Below are 22,675 nucleotides of genomic sequence, written 5' to 3' on the forward strand. Positions count from 1 at the left end.
AAAACAACTATCGGAAGAATATTACAATAAATATTATTACATATTACCATGAATTTAGCACTACCAAAAAATAATATTAAACAGATATCAAGATTAAGACACTTAGTAAAAAGATATTATAATAAAATCTTAAAAATAAGTTACTAACCTACAACACTACCATCTACCACACTATCACTTTCATGAATTCACCAACTACCAGTTCCGCAACGAAAAATGGTCCAATAATTATGCCGGAACGTGGCAATCGATCCTATAGTTATGTCGGAACGTGGCAACCGATCCAAGTTAGTTATGTCGGAACGTGGCAACCGATCCATTCAACACACCACAATCACAATCACAATCACAAATGTATTCTCAATATCATACATTTAACTCATATTCATGGCATTTATCATTCCTCTATCTCATTTACAACAAGTATGATCAATAATGCAACATTCATATACATACAAGTATCATAATGAAGCAAGAACAAACAGACATCACACAATCATAAAACACAACCATCACCTACCTCGAAACAAGCTTGAAACCCTAAGAAACTTGATCCTTCCCTTTCCGGATTCGTTCCGCTTGTTCTTGTCTACAAACAATCAATACAATAAAGGAATCAATAAAGAATCACTAATTACCCAAATTTCTAACAATTCTATGAACCTAGATCAAAACCATAATCCCAATTATTCCAATTAGGATTGTTTCCACCATAGAATCTAGATCAAAACCCTCCCCCATCATTATTACCCATTCTATTATGTTTTACGGATCAAAAAATGGATTCGGGGAGTGAAAAGCTTGACCTTTAGCCGCAAGAATGGTGGAAAACTATTAGGAATCACCTGGAGTTCATTCCTTCGCTCTAAAAATTGAAAAGTGCAAAATAAGGTCATTTAGGGGTTTATTTATGACTTTAAGTCGCGTCGAACATGCCATAGCGGCCCTCACCCCGCTGTAGCGGCCCCGCCAGAGCTGCAAAAACTCCTGCCAAGGCGGCTGTCACGAACCAGTGAGCTATTTAAATAATTTCAAGACTCCGATTTCACAACACACCTCTAACCAACGACGCTCAAAAAATACCCATTACGCTAAGATCGATTCCGGGAGTTCTACTCTCCTGAATTCAATTCCATAGAGTCGTACGGATTCCTTAACGAGTTATCTATCCACCCATGTAATCATAATCATAAATAAATCACACGATTATTAACAGATTTCCCTACACCTTAATGACTCCGATTTCATCCAAGTATGGACTAGGTTGGGAAAATCCAAATACTACAAAAAAATCCGGTCCAAACTTTTCCCCCGTTGGTATTTTTATAACGATGGAAATAGACCATTACAGGTCCGGGAGGGCAATTCCATCATTTGACTTTTTTTATAAATTCGACGATTTCACTGAGTCCGGATTGTCGAACCTAGTGGGGTAGCATGTCCCGTTTATTTTGATCGAACCCCAAACGATTCTCGATATTTTATTGAAAAAGAAATAAAAGGCATATTTTTTGAAAATCGATTTTCAAGAGTCACCACTTAATTTTTTTGGAAGAAAAATCAAGAAAACTTATAAATTTCAAAAGACTTAAACAGAAAAATCATTTGAAAATACCAAAAGGGTTCGGGCTTCAATTTACACTTCAAGAAGGTGTTAGGCACTTGAACTATCTCCTAACGTGTGGTTGACCTACGACTTGACTAAGTTATTTGACCAACTTTGAAAATATTAATTAAGTAATAAAATATTTGAAATTATTTGAAAATAAATTAACTTAAACACTTTGAAATAATTATTAAAGGAAAGTAACCTTTAGAAAAAAAGACGAAGTAAAGACAAACCAATTGACTAAATCATTTAAATGAAATAAATCTTCATAACAAAAATGGTTCATCTTTAATAGATTTAATTAAGAAATTCAATATTTTAGTTTGTTACATATCTGATTTGTATTTTTTTAATTTGTTTAATTTGAAAGAATACAATTATTTAATAACAGAAGGGAGAAAATCAAGGGAGAGAATATTTCAAAAACAGGTAAATATCACTTTATTTTCTCATCAGTTACATTTTCAAAGAAAACTCAAACATGTGCCATTCTCATAATGTATTTTTATTTATTTATTTCCAGAATTTTGTAATGTTGTTTTAATCGTATTCATTCCAATATGTATACTATTTGTATTCATTCTAGTTTTCATGTTGTTTTTGTATAATGAAATTTGTATTTTTTTATTAGTTTGTATTCATTCGAATAGGTATGCCAAATGAATTTATAGTTATTAAAGAAACATATTTGTATTCATGTATTTTTTTTTATTGTGTATTTAGTTTTTTCTTCAGAATCTTGTATCCTTTCTTAAGTCGTATTCATTCCAATATGTATTTTATTTGTATTCATTCTAGTTTTTATGTAGTATTTTGTATAATAATATATAAAATACAAACAACAGTATGCTGAAAAAGTGAGAATGAAATATAAAACTGAAAAGGAATAAGTGAATATTTGTTGAAATCATTCTTTAATAAAATACATAACTAGTTGACATACCTTTAGAATGAATACCAATTTGGAACAAATATCAGATTCATAAACTATGCAACATGATTTTTCAATGAATACAAATATTAATAGCATACACACGATTTTGAAAACAAATTGAGAAAGGATACAAAATTCTGAAACTTTTTTTATAAAAAAATAAAACAATCTAATAGGAATTTATTCTTCCTATAAATAAAATACATATCTAGTTGCCATACCTTTGTGATGAATTCAAATTAAACAAATACAAGATTCATAAACTATGCAACAAGAGATTTTGAATGAATACAAATATTAATAGCATACATACTGATTTGAATATTAATTGAGAAAGGATACAAAATTCTAAAAAACTATAAATAAAAAACAAACTAATAGGAAATAGTTCTTCAGCAATTTGGTATTCAACAAGTTTTTCGAAATCTTGAGCACCCAAATTTTTTTATCTTTATTTTATTAATAGTGTCTTTACATAATAGAGTGAAATCTCAAAAGATACTTGGTAACAATGTATTTACCTTTATCCGTGGGTGAAAAATATTTTGAAGAAATTGTGAGATTTCTTGAACAAATTGGAGGAAAATAGAAGAGGTGATTTTCTTAGACAATGAAAGGAGAGAACAATGGAGAAAAACTCAAGAGAGAGAAAGGAGGAATTAGGGATAAAAACCTAGAAGAGGGGAATTAGGCTTTTGCCCAAGTTCGGATTGTTGGACTAATACGCCCATTCTTCCACCTGTCCTAAATTCTAATGAGGTTGCATCATATGGGCCCTTTGAGCCCTTTTTTCGTTATGAAATGTGCTCCTTTTAGTCATCTTTGAATTGCTAGTACAAAGATCTTAGGCTTGAGGCCTAATTTCGAGTTTACTGGAATTGTATACAGTCTCTCTATACATCTGTATATTGTTGTATCAGTGTATATCAGCTCCTTCCACCTATATATTTACTTCCAATTTCACTCGATTTTGCGGCCATGCTCCTTTGGATGAGGCTGACTTGATGGAAACATCAAATGGGCCTCCGTGGCCCACTTCGAAGATACGAGGATGAATAAATGGAGTCCAAATGGACTTGGACAGGATCACATAGAGTTAAGAGAAAATATATTAATAACAAAAAATCTCATATGCTATAACAATATATCATATTTTCCCTTAGAACTAAAGCTTTGTACACATTCTACTCAACTTTTGCACAAGGATTCATTAAGAAAAAACACATACATGAACAAATAGGAACTTTAAGGAACCATTTTAAATCATTTGCAAGATTTCAATTAAGCAAATAAAGGTGCAGATTTAGAAGAATAATTAGCCTAGCATATCTAGCTATGACATTCATGTTCAACAATAAACTCGATGGCCTAACTTAAACTGTAGAATTTAACAACTACAAAGAAACTATATAAATTAATGATCATTCCACATAACTGATAAACACTCAACTACACCTTATCTGATACTAGGTGTAGGCGATCGTAATATAGTATAAAACCCAATGAATAGTTGGGGTCGAACCCACAGGGCGCGGTAAAAGTTCAAATTCAGTTAAAAAGTTACAAATGTAATCTAATTAGTGATAGGAATAGAAATTGTCGCAGACATTTAACTAAATTGAAAGGGGTGACAACAAATGTCAGATGGGGGGGATTGGTTTGTTAATTAGCAACTAAAACAAATACGAAAACAGGGGAATCAATAATGTAGAGAGGAATTCTCGGGATGTGATCGATTATAGGCTAATTTCGCTATATAAGTAATTGAAATTTACTAACGATTACTAAATCTCAGTAGGTAGGCTAGACTATAGGTGCAATAGCTTTCTCTCAAACAACTATTAGGATTCAAGCGAGTTCTCTCGAACCTCGACAAGCTTAACAATATAAACAACCCAAAACCTTAATTTATCTATTCTCTCGAGCTAGATAGGTAGAATCGAGTTTAGGATTCACTCTCTTGAGCTGAACCCACATCAACCCAATAACTACAATCATTAATCGAAAGCCTTGGTTCTAAAACTTCTTTTTCAAGCAAGCCCAAAACTCTAAGTTAGAATTGCATTTGCAACTACAATTCAAAGATTAATACACAGCTATCGATTAAACCCACTTCAATTAAGCATTTAAATCAGTAAATAATAATACCCATAAGCTAATTAAGCCAATAATGATATGATCACACCCCAAGAATTGGGGTTTTAGCAACACATCATAAAAAGAGAGAAACAATTACCAACTATATTAGCCATGAGATGGGTAAAAGTTTCTAAGTCTCTACAATGCTCCAAATTGAATTGGTTCAAAAACCCAATCGCAATTCCTCAGAACTATGTCTCAAAAGCTTCAAAGTCTACAATGGAAACTCCAAAACTCAGAGAAAAGTAAAACTCTAAAGCTTATGGAATCAGATCTCCCAACCCTTCTTTTTAAATTTCAATTTATAGTTTCCCAAATTTTGGCATTCAGGGCCATTAAGTGGAGTAAGTTGCACCTCGCCAACCCAGTCGGTGATCCGCCCATCTCTCCAATCCATCATTGGTTTGCATTGGCCATTAGACTTCAGGGTTTTGTGACTTTAGGCGATCAAGGTTGATGTCGCCGAGTCGGTCGGCGATCCACCGACCGTCCATTTGTATCGCCAAGTAGGTTCTTCCCCAGGGCTGGCACACTGGAACTTTAGGCAAGCTAAAGTGCCACTCGGTGGTTTGCCGAGTGGTCTTGGCGATCACCAGGATTGCCTTCCTTCAACTTCTTCAGCTTTTCCGCTCTTTTTTGCCCGGTAATGTCCTTGGCTTGATCCTTAGCCTTCCTTGCTGCAAATCAAAACTTTATCATTAGTTTAGAGCATAAATTAGGCATTTGAGGACACTTAAACTATGAAAACAAAGCCCTAAATGAGTCAAAATCTCGGACTCATTAACACCCCCAACTTAAAATTTTTCTTGTCCTCACATAAAATCCAAGATCAATCAGTTCAACAAGGATGTCTACAAACAGTACTGCTTAAGACTAAACACAAATGCACACAAAAGGTTCAAACTACAGATACAATCCTCAATTGTGCACTCAAAGTTTCAAATTGTAACTCACCATTATCAAGTATACTCAAGCTCACAATGCTTGCTTCAAATGCAAGTTCAAGCTCAAGCTCAACAAAAGTATTCAAATGCCCCTACAACAAAGATGATTCCATACTCGCACAAAATTTCTCAACAATTTAATATACCAGAATCAAATATATTATTGATCATTGGGAGAGGATACCTATTCTTAATAGTAACCTTGTACAATTGACGGTAGTCAATACACATGCGAAGTGAACTATTCTTCTTATGAAAAAACAAAACTGGAGCACCCCATGGAGAGATACTTGGTCGGATGAAACATTTATCCAACAAATCTTTCAATTTCTCCTTCAAGTCCTTAAGTTCTGCTGGAGCTATACGGTAAAGAGGAATAGAGATAGGTTGTGTATCTAGGAGAAGCTCCACACTGAAGTCTGTTTCCCTTTTGGTAGGAACACCAGGTAGATCATCAGGAAACTCTTTTGGAAACTCATATACAACAAAGACCAACTCAAGAGTATGGGTTTCAAAATCTGTATCCCTAACCCAAACAAGATGATATATAAAACCCTTAGAAATCATCTTCCTAGATTCAAGACAGCAAACAAATGACCCTTAGGAAAATAATTCCCCCTTTCCACTCTAGGATGGGCTCATTTTGAAATTAAAACCTAACCACTTGGGTTCTACAATCAACAGAAGCATAACAAGAATGGACCTAATCCATACCAAAAATGACATCAAAATCCAACTTATCATGCTTTACAAGATCAACATGCGTGACTATATGAGATAAGAAGACGAGACAATTTCTATATTCTTTTAGCTATAATAGATTCACCAATAGGTGTAGAGAAAAAAAAGTCTAATAACACTTCTGGAGAAATGTCAAAACTCAAAGCCACATATAGCGTCACAAAGACAAAGTATCATCATGATCAAGCAAAGCATAAACATAAAGATAAAAGACTCTCAACATACCGGTATCAACATTGGGAGAACCCTCTTGACCATGTCGAGTTTGAAGTGCATAAAATCAATTTTACTTTGGAGCAGTTGAACCCGAACCACTAGGCAGAGCTTGCCTACCATATTTTCCCTTGTCAATTCAAGATGGGTAATACCTCAATAGATGAACACTCTTACCACAACCAAAACAATTATCTGTTCCCACCAATAATTTTTCAGAATGACTCTTGCCACACTTTTGGCATACAGGAAACAAAGATCCATTTCCACCAGCATTCCCTCATTGAGGTTTAGGGTTAGACACATTTTATTTGTTAAACTTAAGATCCGGAGTATTGGAGGAACCTTGAATAGAAAACATTTTTCAGAATTTAGAGAAATAATGTCCATTGGATCTTGAATGTGAAAAGTCATCATCATCGAACTTTGCTCTATTTGCCTCCCTAGACCTTTCCTTAAGCTTATATTCTTCAATTTGTTGAGCATGAATCATTAAATGAGAAATGTCCATTTCCTTAATAAGCATGGCGGTACAACATTTCTTAACCACCATTTCTGACACACCCGAAACAAACTTACTCATCTTTTCCCTAGAATCGGTCCCCAGAACATGAGGACTAAACAACTATCAAATCCAATAAAATTATCAACTAGCCACGAGTATGAGAGGTAGAAGCGTCGGACTCTATTTTAATAAGATAATGTAGGCAAAAGTATGCATTAGTACATGAATTGTAATAGGTATAGGGAAATATGTATAAATACACATGATAGCATGAAGAGCTTAAACATATGAGATATAACTAACATTTGAGAATTTAAAGGCATAAAGAAGCAATGAAATGTAAATCATAAGATATGATCAACACATTTAAATTAAGATTTATTAGAAAATATTTTGAAGAAACATATTCGTTTTGTGGAATATAAACTTTAATTGACAGTACGACCATGAGATCTATGTCATAGAATCATGCATATCCCACATACCGAAATAAAGGGATTCTACTTGCCAAGGTAGAGTCTGTACACATCATCTTTTTCTAAAGTGTATCCACTAGCTAGGTCATTTATGAAAATCCTATAGGGGCACATAGTTAGGGACTAGAGGTTTCTATTAGAGACTGCCCTATTTGAGTCCCCACCTCAAAGCCCTCTCGATGCTAAGTTCAAATCCCAATGGAATAGATAAGAAATCAAATATCATTATAACATAGGAAAGACAATTATCAATACTAATCCACATCTTTAAAATCAAAACATAGAATAGCTCCTTAAATACAATTCAACATAGATGAGAAAACCTTTCATCACTGTGAATCCTTATATGAGAAATACCTTCCACAATCATGTTCAAATTCATATGTGAGAACCTTTCACAATAACATTGATACTTTCCTATCAAACATCATCAAAATAATTTACGTCAATTTTCATAAAAACATGCATATCTTCATAAATTCATAAATTCATAATTCATAAGTTCATGAGTGCATCATAGGTTCATAACTTAAAATCATGTATCATGTATGAGTCCTTATAATTTCAACTAAATTTCATGTACTAATCATTAAATCATGCATTAGAAGACTTAATCAACAGTAAAAATCATAATTGAATAAAACCTATATAGAACTTGGATGAACCCTAATTTGATCAATTGAAAATTGAATTGAAAAATTGAGAACCTTGAGGAACCCATGGAGGAATATAATTCATGGGGGAATACCCATAGACCTTGTTACTCAAAGCCAAGATGAATCATGAATTGATAACCCTGAATGAACCCTAGCTTTTTTTTCTTCCTTAGGTTGAGAGGGAATTTTGGAGAGTGAATTTGGTTAAGTTTTTGGGGAAATAAGAGAATAGGTTTAAAATGGGTAGACTTGAGACATAAATGTTTTATATAGTGCTTAGGGTAGAGGCAAAAATGACATAGTATAGGCTTAAAACATTTAGTAAAAGACTCAAAAACCTCTAAAAACTAACAGCTAAACTCCTCTACGATTTATACCTACGGTCCTTACAGATCATCCTGGTCAACTGTAGAAATGTCCAAAAGCCTAATATTTAGGCTAACTTTTGACGATACCTGTTGTAACACCGCGGAAAATTTTGGACCTAAGACATGAACCATCCTTCGTTGTGAGTAGGATTTTACCGAGGAATTTAAAATTTCTTAAGTGTTAAGGTCACTAGATGTAGAACCTTGAGTTTCAAAAAGAACTAAATTGGAAATAGTAAAATTTGAAATTTTGCAAGTTATGCTTAAGTTATGAGTTTTGGGTCAACTTAAAACGACCATAACTCTTAGTACAAGATGTGTTAGGTAGGACTACAAGATAGCTAATAAAATTTAATTGAATTATCTTTCCAACGCCACCGAGTTTGCTAAGTTTCGAGGTCAGATGAGTGAGATATGCCCTTTTGAAGTCAAGCTGTCCAATTAAGGAAAGTTACCCGAAAATAGTAAGGGGTATTTTGGTCTTTTCCTTATCCAATCAGATTTAATTCATTTTTAGTAAGGTTTTAAGGGTCTAATATTATTAGGTTCAGTTTGATAATCCTAATAGACGCCTAGGGTTTTAGTTGAGAGTTCAAGAAGAGAAAAGAAGAGAAAAGAGGAGAAAAGAGGAAAGGATCAAGGCGTTCGTCGAGGTTCTTGAGTTTTGTTTCGGATTTTCGCCATGAGTTTGATCCCTAAGAGGTATGTAAGCTTCCATAGTGTTGGGTTTGTTCACTCACACGCCAACCATGAGTTTCTTTTGCGAATCTATCCATAAATATTGAGCAATTTAATTTCTTGATGAGTTCTTGATAAGTGTTCTTTAAGTTTCCTTATCGATTAAGTTTTGATGTAAGATTCTACTTGGGTAAACTTCAAACGACTATATCTCTTAGAATATAAAGAGTTACATGAGCCATAACCTATTAAATTAAAGGTATTTTAATCTACTTCCAATGGCACTAATTCCACGTCAATCCAATTTCTGAGTAAAAAGTTGTGACTATTTTAGTAACCTATACAGTGCTATTACGAATTAGCCAACGGGAAAACATTAAAAAAAGTTTTTTTTTACCTCCAAGAAAATCCTAAATGAATTTATTGACTAATAAAAGGCTCAAAACAATCAGATTTTTATCTTTTAGTCCATCATTCTCTTCTCTCTCAAACCCTAGGGCAAAACCCTAAGGAAAAATCAAAGTAGAAGACTTCATTAAAGATTTTTTCAATCTATTTCAAGATTCTTCTTCAAGGTAAGTTTTTCTCCAAGAATTCCATTCTTTCCAACTCAAGTTACTCCATACAATTATGAATCACTAATGAAAATCATCAAATCTTGGTCATAGAGATTTCAAGAAACTAATTCAAGAATCTCAAGAAAGGTTTTCTTGATTGTTTACCTTCAAGCTAGGGTTTCAAGGCTTCTAATCAAGTTCTTCTTCAAGATTCTTCAAGAACCTTGTTCTTTCAAGTATGTAAGACTATCATAGTGTTGTAATAGTTTGTCCTCACGCCCTACATCTACTTTCAGATCAGTAAAAGAGTAATCTAGGATACTTTGAGTATTCTTGAGATAAGTTCATTTTTAGTTCTTGAGTTCATGTTTCTTTTTAAAGTTTTATTCCTAATTATCGAATTGCTATATTGTTAGTGAGATCCTTCATATCATGAATCATAACTGTTGAATTCAAAATTCAAATTCAAGAAAGAGTTAGGAGTAGAGTTCAAGAAAGTCTTTGAGTTCAATTGTGAATCCTTTGAGATCAACTGTCGATTTGAGCTAAGTTTTGAGAAAGTAAGTATGAGAATGAGAATAGTTGTATACATGAGTTCCATATTTTTATTTAGACCCTTGAGTCGAGTCGTTCATGCCCATAAATTCCGCATGAACTCCATCAGTTGAGTATCATTCAGAGGAGTAGTATCTTCAAGTTCTAAGTATTGAGTTCCTAATCATTTTTGGGATTATATTCCTAATCATGGGGCTAATACATGTTACCTATGAAGGTCCTTGAATTGAGTAGCTCATGCCCATAATTCCGCATGAGCCCTATGAGTTGAGGAGTCTTGAGATGAGAGGTATCATTAACATTCTTGAGTTTAGTCGTTCATGTCCATAATTCCGCATGAACCCTATGATTTGAGTTATAAATTTTGAAAAGCTTTTTAAAGTCAACAGTTGAGTTCTTAAACTGAGTTTTGAGAAAGTAAAGATGAGTTTTGAGAAAAGAGTTTCTAAAGCATGATTAGTATGGAAATCGAGTATGCCATCAATGTATGAGCAGTATGGAATTAGATATACCATCAATGTTTATGCAGTATGACTTCCCGAGTGATAAATGATCATATTATAATCTGATTTCAAAATGTTTTTGAGAAAGAGTTTTCAAGTATGAGTATAAGGGGACTATGTATTCCCAGAGGCATCAATTTTACATTGATAAAAGACAAATTGAGATTTCTAAATGAGTTACGAGTTCAAAAGTTATTTCAAGAGTAGTTACCTCTTTTAAGAGGGTAGTTTGAGTAATTATCTCAAACCACAGAAAGAGTTATGTTTTTAAACATATGAGCTAGTTACTTTTTGGGAGTAGTATTGAGCACCGATATGGGGACGAGTTTGAGTTCAGATAATTGAAAGTCTCCATAAACCGTGTAGCCAGCATGGGTAGAAAAGGGTCATACTGTTTAGATGATTCCTTAATGCTTTTAGCATAGACTAGTGGATCAACTTAGTGAGTTAGGTTCTATGCCCCCGGCAAGGTATATGACGACCCTGGCAGCATGAGGCAAGACACTGTACCATCACTTAAGCTCATAGAGATGGTTGTCAGTTAGAGAAACTCCCACAGAGATATTTTGTATTCTTATATACACATAAATTTCTTTGTATTTTCATATACAAGCAGAATTTATCTGGTATCCTTGCATACAAACTGATTTTCTTTCTACTATTTTAAAAGCTTTCCATATATTGCATATGTATTGTTGCTTTATATTGAGTTAAGTACCCAGAGTTGAGTAACCAGAGTCGAGTATCTTATTATTGAGTTGAGCCTTATTTCACTGAGTTGAATATCTTATCATTGAGTTGAACTATGTTTCTTATTCCTGAGTTGAGTTTAGTTGAGTGAGTTGAGAGGAGGTAAGTATGTTTCCTTTTTATCAAGTTCAAGCATATGTTTATGCTTTAGAATTCCCCTTACATGTTCGTTCAATCCACGTACTGAACCATTTGGCCTGCATCATGAATACATGTATTCAGGGTCATCAACAGGAGCTTCGTTGATACTACGTGGAGTTCGAGTTAGCTATGGTGAGCCTCCTTGCTTTCGAAGGGTTCCACTTGTACTTTCAGTTATATCAGTTGTTAGGATGTCGTGGGTTTTGTTTAATTATTTGAGTTTCACTTAATTTTATTATGTTTTAAGCTTTGTATGCTTGAGTTAGTCTTCCACTTGTAGTCAGCTAGGATGAGGGTTCGTTTGGGGACCAACAATGGTTCTCGAGTGCAGGCTATGTCGAGGGTATAGGCTCAGGTCGTGGAAAACTTGGTATCAAGACGGCCCTGACAGCGTGAGGCAAGACAATGTACCTTCACTTAAGCTCATAGAGATGGTTGCGGTTAGAGAAACTCTCATAGAGATGGCTTCATAGATAGATAATAGATTTGAGAAGTCTTTTTCATTTATCTTGTTAAATGTTTTAAATACTTGAGTTGCCTAGTTTTGGCTAGTTAAATATACGATTATATTCTGAATGAATTATTTGAGTTTCACTTAATTTTATTCTATTTTAAGCTTTGTATGTTTGAATTAGTGTTTTGCTTGTAGTCAGCCATGATGAGGGTTCACTTAGGGACCAATAATAGTTCTCGAGTGCAGGCCACGTCCAGCGTGTAGGCTCGGGTCCTGACAAGCTTGGTATCAGGATGGCTCTGGTAGCGTGAGGCAAGATGTTATACCATCACTTAAGCTCATAGATATGGTTGTCGGTTAGAGAAACTCCCAGAGAGATATTTTGTATTCTTATATACACATAATTTACTTTATATTTTCATATACAAGCCTAGTTTATATGGTATCCTTGTGATCTTAGGCATATTTATGCGCTTAATAACCAATTTATCCCATATATTTAGCTAAGTTTGAGAGAACTTTCTTAGTCGGAACTAAGATTTTAGAGTCTTTCAATGCCGTTTCCTCTAACCAATATGATTAGATGTTTCAGGTGAAAAACAAAGAATAATGAGCCAAAATAGGGCACCTACGAAGAAGTCGGAAAATAGAAGACAAAGTTACGGATGAGAATGGCCAAGAACCTGGAAAATACACTAAGAGGGAGCAGTTCTGCATTGTGGAAATGCGGAGCTGAAACTTGCATGCAGAGAAGGAATTCCACTTAACAGTGGAGTACGCGTTGGGAGCGCGTCGTTGAAGAGATCCGTTTGTGTACAAATTGAGGCGAGGGAACAGGTCTGCGTCGCGAACATGGACACCAGAATTTGGTCACGTGTTTTATTTCAGACTATAAATAGTCTAGCTGTGTTATTTTATCATTATCCAGTTTTGAAAAGATGGGAGAACATCGATTTGGCGATTTTGCTAACACTTTCTAGGACTTTTCTTCTACTCCATTATTTTGGTAAACCCTTTTATGATCCATAAACATTATTTGATGATATTGTGTTCTATGAGTAGCTAAATTCCCTTATTCTAGGGTTGTAGCTACGATTAATGGTATAATAGCATTTGTTTCTAGCATGATGTGGGTTTTCTTGTGATTTATGCTTACATTCTTGTTTAACTATTTTAATGACTGATCTACATTAAAATAAATTCATTGTCCACTCTTGAATTTGGAAGATGAATAGAGGGATAGACCAAAGAATGTGAGAAGCGTGTTCATTCTAGAGTAAAGTTAGAGCGTTTCGTATATAGGATAGTCTTATACCTATATACCGCGCTTGATTAATATGCAAGATGATAGCTTAATGCTCCGCCATTGGTTCATGCCTATCCCTGCTCAACGATGTAGTTAGGCTATCGATGGTGGTAGGCGATTAGAGGTTGGGAGATCATGATCGTAAAATGAACCTTGAAAATCCATAATGAGGTTAACCTATCGAATGCTAGGATAAATTAATTTTATGCCGGAAATCAGGTTATGCTACAACCCTGGAATACTTTCCCATTTTGTGAAATTCTCTTGTTTGAAACTGTTTGATTGTAGTAATTAATTTTTGAGATTGTTCAACTTAGTAGATGTAAACAAATTTCTAAAATTGTTTGTCTCATAAGTAAATTTATTTTAGACATAATAAAGTTGTTATTTTTTGATTTGAAGTCCTTTGGGTTCAATAATCCGGCTCGAAAGAGTCGTTGTACTACTTGAGTGACCACGTGCACTTGCATGTGCTTTTGGACGCAACAAGTTTTGGTGCCGTTGCCGGGGACTTTAATATCGGCAGATATCTAATTTTGAAGTGTCTAAATTATTTTTACAAGTGTTGACAACTTGATCTTGGGTCTTCATTTCGCAGGTTATGTCAGGTTTTCACACTGGAAGACGACCAGGACTTGGTAGAGCCTCTAGCTGAACTGGAGAGATTTGTTCGTATCGGAGAAGGCAAAGAAGACTCACTTATCATGTTCCTCTTATGGCTATTGAACTAGAAACTTCAGAAGAAAGGAAGTATCAAGACCAACTTGGAGTGATGGCAGAAATGAAAGTGAGAAATGTGGCAATCCCACAGACCACCAATGTTACCTCAAATATTTAGAAACCTACACATGGTGGGAGGAATTGAAGCAGAACATGGTGCAACTATTGCACACAAACGGGTAGTTCACTGGTCTATCTCATGAGGACCCACGAGTGCATATTCAGAACTTCCTCGAGATCAGTGACACGTACACCCCAACTGGAGTGAACTCTGATAATGTGAGGCTCACATTATTTCCCTTTTCTCTGCTAAGGGAAGCAAAAAGATGGTTGAACTCTGAGCCCGCAAATTCCATAACAACTTGGGATGATCTTTCCCGAAAGTTCTTGATAAGGTTTCTTCCATCCAGGAAAACAGCCAAGCTGAGAAGTGATATATTAATCTTTCGACAAAAGGGAGGGGAAAACTTGTACCAACCTTGGGACCGGTTTAAGTCCCTGCTATTAAGTTGTCCACATCATCATCAAGCTAACGACGTGTTGCTCCATACCTTCATTGAAGGGTTGGAACCAAACACGAAAGTCTTACTTGATTCTGCTGCAGGTGGAGAAGCTTTGGAGAAGATATATGCTGAGTTATTTACATTGCTTAGTAGAATTTCATAGGGTAACCCCAAGTGGAATGGAGGAGGAGCTAAACCGGTCGTATAGAAGGCTGCTGGAGTGTTGGAAATGGATGCAGTGACAATTCTGACTGCACAGATTCAGCAATGCAGAATATGATAACCACTCATTTCAGCAATATGTCACTAGGACAACAGCAAGCTCAAGTTAATATGGTGTAGCAACCACAAGCTTGGTGTGAAGTATGTGGCGGTGGAGATCACAGTGCTGAGGTATGTGGAGCAAACCCAGAATCTGTTCATTTTGTAGGTAATGCTCAGCGAAGAGGAAAGCACCAAACTTATGGAAATACTTACAACCCAAGCTGATGAAATCACCCAAACTTTTCATGGGGTGGTAATCAAAACCAACATCAAGGACAGAACCAATACAGGCCACAGGGTAGTGGACAACATTACAATCAGTAAAGCTATGGAAACCAACAAAGTCATGGTAATCAGATGGTTGCCAAGCAAGGTGATATGAGTGTGGAAGACATGCTAAAAAAAATCATGGTTGATCAAGCTAAGTTGGCAGCAGATGTGTCAAACAATCAATTGGTGACTCAGAATTTGGAGAAGCAGTTTGGGCAGTTTGCTAGTGCCCAAAATTCCCGACCACAAGGGGGTTTACCTGGAAATACCGATCCAAACCCGAAACAGGTAAATGTTGTGAGTACTCGGAGTGGTCTTCCATTGGAGGAGTTAATGCCAAAGGCAAAAACTGCTAAAGAAAAAGGAAAACAGGCTGATAAAGCGGAGCCAAGTGAGCTAAGGGTAAATGAGGAACCAAAAGCAAAACCACCTCCTCCATTCCCACAGAAATTTAAAAAGCAAAAGGAAGAGGAATGTTTTAGTAAGTTTATTGAATTACTCAAACAGGTACATGTTAACTTGCCTTTGATTAATGTGTTGCAGGGCATTCCTAAATATGCCAAATATGTGAAGGATGTGGTAGCCAATAAGAGTAGATTGGCTGAGTATGCAACAGTAGCATTCACGGAGGAATGCAGTTCTAGAATCCAGAATAGGCTCCCAACTAAGTTGAAAGATCCAGGGAGTTTCACTGTTCAGATAAAAATTGGTAAGTGTATTGAGGCAAGAGGGTTGTGCGATTTGGGCGCAATTATCAATTTGATGCCTACGTCCATGTTTGTCAAATTGGGACTAGGAAGGCCCAAGTCCACAACCATTATATTACAGTTAGCGGACCGTTCGGTGGTAAGGCCAGATGGCGTTATTGAAGATGTCTTGGTTCAAGTGGGAACTCTGATTTTCCCCGTAGACTTTGTCATTTTGGATTTTGAGCCTGACCCAGAGGTCCCATTTATTTTGGGACGCCCATTATTAGCAATCAGAGGGGCATTAATTAATGTGGCGGCCGGTAGACTAACAATGAGGGCTTATGACAAGGTCGAGGTATTTGATGTTTACAAGGCAATGAAGTTGCCTGCAATATATGAGAAGCTGTCAGAAATTACAATCATTAATGAGGAAATGGTAGCTAAATATGTTAAAGCACGAGACCCTTTAGAGAAAGTGTTAATTGGACAAGACATTGAGGGAGATGCTGAAGCCTAGAAGTTGGCTAACATTCTAGATGCACCGAATGTGAGTATGCTTCGCAAGTTTGTGGAGCCATTAAACAGAGTCTTGGGGCCACCTCCCAAGCCCTCAATTGAGAAAGCACCAAAGTTGGAGTTAAATGCTCTCCCTTCTCATCTCAGGTATGCATTCTTAGGTGCCAATGAATCTTTACCTGTAATTCTTTCTTCTGCTTTGTCTAAATTGCAGGTTGAGGCATCTCTGAAAATATTGAGGAAGAGGAAAAGGCGACAGGCTGGCAGATGGCTGACACACATGGCATCAGCCCAGCTTTATGCATGCACATGATATTTATGAAGGAGGGTCACAAGTCAAGTGTGCAACTTCAGCGCAGACTAAACCCAGTAATGAAAGATGTGGTGCGCAAAGAGGTGATTAAATGGGTAGATGAGGGTATTGTATATCCGATTTCAAACAGCAAGTGGGTCAGCCCAGTTTAGTGTGTGCCTAAAAAAATAGGCATGACGGTGATCACCAATGAGAAAAATGAGTTGATTCCAACCAGGACAGTGACAGGATAGCGAATATGCATGGATTATAGGAAATTGAATGAGGCCACCAGAAAGGATCACTACCTGGTTCCTTTTATTGATCATATGCTAGACAGGTTAGTTGGGCAAAAATATTACTGTTTCCTAGATAGCTATTCAGGATACAACCAAATTGTGATTGCACCAGAGGAGCAGGAGAAAACTACATTCACTTGTCCGTATGGGACATATGCTTTCAAGTGAATGTCATTTGGGCTATGCAATGCTCCAAACACCTTCCAAAGATGCATGATGGCTATCTTTCATGATATGGTTGAAGATTTTGTGGAGATATTCATGGATGACTTCTCAGTCTTTGGGGAGTATTTTGATAGGTGTTTGGAAAATTTGGACAGGGTGTTGGCTAGATGCGAGGAAACTAGTCTCATCCTAAACTGGGAAAAATTCCATTTTTTAGTGAAGGAAGGGATTGTATTGGGCCATAAGGTGTCAAAGAGAGGGCTGGAAGTTGATCGTGCCATAATGGAAGTTATTGAAAAGCTACCTCCCCCAATCTCTGTTAAAGGGGTGAGAAGCTTTCTGGGTCATGCTGGTTTCTACAGGAGATTTATCAAGGATTTCTCTAAGACTGGAAGACCCATGTGCAGTCTCCTAGAGAAGGAGATGAAATTTATATTTGATGAGCAATGTATTCAAGCTTTTGAAGCTTTGAAGAAGAAGTTGATAGAAGCTCCAATCCTAACTTCCCTAAATTGGGAGCTTCCTTTTGAACTGATGTGTGACGCAAGTGATGTGGCTGTGGGAGCAGTGTTGGGGAAAAGGAAAGAGAACGTGTTTCACTCAATATATTATGCAAGCAAAACACTAGATGCAGCCCAAAACAACTACACAGTGACTGAAAATGAAATGCTAGCCTTGGTCTATGCTTTTGACAAATTTAGATCTTACCTGGTAGGGGCTATAGTTGTTGTTTATACTGACCATTCAATTATCAGGTACTTGTTCAACAAGAAGGATGCAAAGCTGCGGTTAATTAGGTGGATTTTATTGCTGCAAGAGTTTGACATAGAGATCAAGGACCGAAGAGGTTCTAAAAATTAGATTGTAGATCACTTGTCAAGATTGGAAAGTTCGTCACATGTGGGAGAGCAAAGTCAGATTCAGGAAGAGTTTCCTGATGAACAGTTATTGGCGCTAGAGGCGACCAAACTACCATGGTATGCAAACATTGTTAATTATTTGGTGAGCGGTTTGTTCCTTCCAGGGGGAACCACACATTTGAAGAAGAGGCTGAGTTATGATGCTCGATTTTACATATGGGATGAGCCTTATCTCTTCAAGCAAGGGCCTGACAAAATGATGAGAAAATGTGTGCCTGTGTCTGAGATGAGACAAGTGATGGATAGTTGCCACTCGTCTGCATATGAAGGTCATCATGGAGGTGAGCGCACTCCACATAAGGTGCTCCAATCAGGTTTTTTCTGGCCTTCTTTGTTTAAAGATGCTGCAGGGTTTGTTAAAAGTTGTGCTCAATGCCAGAGAATGGGGTCTGTTTCCAGACGACGTGAGATGCCTTTGCATAACATCTTGGAGGTTGAAATTTTTGATGTCTGGGAATCGACTTCATGGGACCATTCCCTCCATCGAATGGAAATCAATACATAGTTGTGGCTATGGACTATGTGTCAAAGTGGGTTGAAGAAATAGCTTTGCCGACTAACGATGCTAAAGTGGTGATGAAGTTTCTGAAGAAGCACATCTTCACTCGGTTTGGAATTCCTAGAGAAATAATCAGTGATGGAGGGACACACTTCCAGTTGAATTTGAACATTAGGATTATTGGGCAATGATAAAGGTGAACCTGGACCCGGAACTAGCCCAGAGAAAAATGATGGGTCAGCTACATGAATTGGAGGAATTCAGACTCCATGCCTATGAAAATGCTAAGCTCTATAAGGAGAAGACTAAACAATGGCATGATAAGCATATTGTTCCTCAACTTTTTGAGCCTGGGCAGAAGGTATTATTGTTTAACTCTAGATTAAGGTTGTTTCCAGGTAAGTTGAAGTCAAAATGGAGCGGACCATTTTAGGTGGTGCGCATGACCGACCACGGTGCTATAGAGTTATGGAATGAAGGAAAGCAATCCACGTTCATCGTGAATGAACAGAGGGTGAAGCATTATTTCGGACAAGAGGTGGATCAAGAAAAAGAAGTCTGGAGTTAAGCAATGAATGAGGGGGAGTTGAGTCGTACCGCGACGTTAAATCAGGCGCTACTCAGGAGGCAACCCGAGGCTTTGTATTTTAGAAGATGTTTGTGTGGTATTTTATTTTGATAGGTTAATTTGGTTTAATTTTAGTTATAGGTTATTTTATTTATCATAAATGTGTAATTTGTAAAAAAAAAAAAACAAAGAGAGAAATTTTGGGCCGAGAAAATAGTGGAGTCCGCGACCTCTCCGCGTCACGGACTTGTTTCTGCAAGAGGAGAGCCCAAAGCGAAGACGGAAAATCCCAAGGCATGTGCGCGACAGCTCCGCGTCGCGGACCTGGTAAGTTTTCTAAATTTTTTTTAATTATCAAATCAGGTTTTACCCGGTTAATTGGTTAAACACCCAACCCCCCACTACACCATTTTAAGTCCACAGCCACACTAATTCTGGACTACATTTGTAAAGTGTTGCCTAAAGTAGTTTTGGCGACGCTTTTAAAGCGTAGCCAAAGTTTTTAACTTTTAGTTACGATAATATTGGCAACACTTCAAAAGTGTACTCTTTAATGGTATAAGCTACACTTTATAAGTGTTGTTACAATATGATATAATTGGCAACACCTATTTACATATATTGCCACACTTTTAAAGTGTCCTATTTTTATAATTGAAAAAACAACACATTATAAGTGTGGCTTTAAAATTTTCACTAAAATATTATATTCCCTCCAATATTTTTAACTCTCCCTCCCATTTTTATTAACAAAAAAAATATCATAAAACATTAAAAAATACTTTTCCCCTAAATCAGAACTGAAGTACTGAAGAACACAGTGAGTCCCCCAAATCGAGCTGAAGAGTTTTCTCTCCGTCAAACTTTCTCGCAGAATCACGGAAGAACACGCTGAATATCTAAAGAACTTCTCGCTGAATCACTGAAGAACTTCTCGCTGAATCGCTGAAGGTTTATCAGGTAAGTCATAAAACATTAACACTATCTTTTTCCCCAAATCAGAAAAACCCTCCGTCTATATGAGAGCACGATTTTCTCTCCAAACTAATTCTGAAGAACACGATTTCGGTCAAACATTCTCACAGGTTTCACTATTTCACGTTGAAAGGCTGAAGAACACTATTTCATGATTTCTTGTTGAAGAGCTGAAGGTTACGCCTCACAAATGAACACGCCTCACTAAAATGCTTCACTTGAGAATATGGTGTCTTAAAGCTTCATCACATTTTGGTTGGAATAGGGTTTATCAGGTAAGAAATTGTATCTCTGAAAATCTAAATTTTAGCTTTAGGGTTTTGATATTCTTGTGTTTGTATATACATTTTTTGTTGATTTTTGGGAGTCTAGCTCGTAGTTGTATTACCCACATACGTTTTGATATTCGCCTGGACAGTTCTAAATGAGACATGCCTTACTCAGTATAATATGATGATAAGGGAAATTCAGCTATCCAACAGATGTAATATGTGTAAAAAGAAGGGGAAACAACAACATAATAGGTTGTCATTTGTCTTAATCTTGAAGCCTAGCTCTTGCTTACTTGTTCTCTTTTGCAATGGAGGCATGTTCATTGCTAAGGGTGGTAGTAAGGTTCTGGTGGAGCCTCATACACATAGAGGCGTGTTCATTGCTAAGGGCAAGGAAAATGATCTTTGTACTAAGAATTGGTACCCGGTGAAGCCGTCTACAATGAAAAAAGAATCTCTGTTCAGGTTATAACCTTTCTTTTATCTTTATGTTAGATTTTTTACTGTTCTGTTTGTTGTGTGTGTGTTTTGTTATGACTCTTGGTACCAAATGCTTGCAAGGTAGTCTTTCTTGGATGGCATCATAACTTAGTGTTATAAATTTGGTTATTAAGTGGATCTAAAAGTACAAAATGCTTGCCTGCTTGAGTCCTTTAATTTCCTCTCTTCCTTGATCTCAGACAACTTGTATTATCTATGCTATGATGCTCAATATACCATAAGTCGGGTAATCTGCAAGTAGCTATGTGATGTCCAATTTTGCTCTTGTTTTACTGACCCTTTTACTCTTGTTTTCACCATTCTTAAATATGTTCATAAGCATCATGCAACTGCTCTCTACACCTTTGAATAAACAGATTCAATCAACTCAAAAAGTGGAGGGATACCACCTTCAATGCTACAGTCACAACATATAGATTAAGTAAGATAAGACGTCTTTTTTCTGCATATTCTGCATTTACAATATTATCAGATAAGAATAAACGAACCTAACACCAGTTTAGATTCTACTGTTTCAGGAGCAAGGTTTGTTACTGCATCAGTTGTCTGCCGAATAACACCATGGACATCTCTAAAGTTCTAAGCATATATGTGCCTCTTCAACAGACTAACGAGATTAGGCAAAATTCCAGCATCAAAAAATCAATTGTTCGTTCTCTGCTAGGTAGGTCGATTACTGTGACTTGATTTTCAAAATTATTTTTCCCATTTTCTACTAGACTATTCTATGATCCATAGACTATTGAGGAAGTAAATGCCAATGAAGTCTCTTCTCTTAGGGAAGAAATTCATGAAATGATACAAGTAGTGCATGAGCTAACCTTCCTTCATATGGTGTGCAGCTTCCTTCACATGTTGATGCAAGTAGTGCACGATCTGTAAAGGGGTAAAATCTTTCGAATTCTTCCAACTCAATTAATGTTTCTACTTTGGAAAAGGTATTTATTATTTCATATTAACAAAAAAGTTAAATCTTGAACTTTTGAATGTGAAAGAGGGTGCAAGAATGTTGTCGACCCTTTATTTGATACCTATTTAGATAACATCAGTTCATTTGAGTTGAACACTTGATAAGTCTGTTTATACATGTTATAACACTCTTCTACCACTCAAACTTGGAAACCAAACAGAAGGTGCACTGGAATGATTAGAAATGAATTTTGAGGGTTCTTTTTCTCCATGCAGGTAGATCTTTTAGTTGCTTCTCAAAACTGTAGTCCTTTCCCTAAGTTAGCTTTCGTGAACTTAGTGCTGACTTAACTTTTATTCCTTGTAGTTGCAAGAACTAATTAGGTAATATCTTATTACAGACATCACCTTTTGCTCGACATAATTTACATGATCCACCACTTACATCTAGAAGTATTATCATCACTAAGTCACATGTTTCTGCTAAGCTCTTTTAGTCTTTTACACCGTAATAGATGTTGAATACAAGTAGTTAAAGGATTAATCTCTTCTCATGTTGCATTTTGGTTTCACAGGTTTTAGTTTCTGTTTTTTTCCATATGTGAAGTAAGTTTGGCTTAATACAGATAGTGTAGGTGATACCAATTTATTTTTTTCCTTATTTGGTTTTTGTTCTGGTGGGAGGTAGGAGATACCCCTGGAATTATCATGGTGCACACAAGCTAGCCTCAGTACCGTTGTAAAAGAGAAGAATAAATTGATCCAACTGGATAAGAGAAGCATC

The 22,675-nt window shown here is 36.3% G+C and overlaps 2 protein-coding genes and 1 long non-coding RNA gene across 5 annotated transcripts in view; 2 read left to right on the top strand and 1 right to left on the bottom strand.

Moving 5' to 3' along the window:
• Positions 1–22,675, bottom strand: part of LOC125844213 (costars family protein) — a 974,123-nt gene that overhangs the window by 167,418 nt on the left and 784,030 nt on the right. The window lies entirely within an intron of this gene.
• Positions 15,374–16,492, top strand: LOC125845717 (uncharacterized). The gene has a single exon (XM_049525257.1). It carries the CDS (start codon positions 15,374–15,376, stop codon positions 16,490–16,492), a length of 1,119 nt encoding a protein of 372 aa, XP_049381214.1.
• Positions 20,588–21,623, top strand: LOC125844215 (uncharacterized). Its single transcript, XR_007444120.1, has 3 exons — positions 20,588–20,946; positions 21,302–21,403; positions 21,501–21,623. It is a non-coding gene; the product is annotated as an uncharacterized LOC125844215 (long non-coding RNA).

This window comes from Solanum stenotomum, chromosome 11 (assembly GCF_019186545.1).
Source record: "Solanum stenotomum isolate F172 chromosome 11, ASM1918654v1, whole genome shotgun sequence".
NCBI classification, from domain to species: Eukaryota; Viridiplantae; Streptophyta; class Magnoliopsida; order Solanales; family Solanaceae; genus Solanum; species Solanum stenotomum.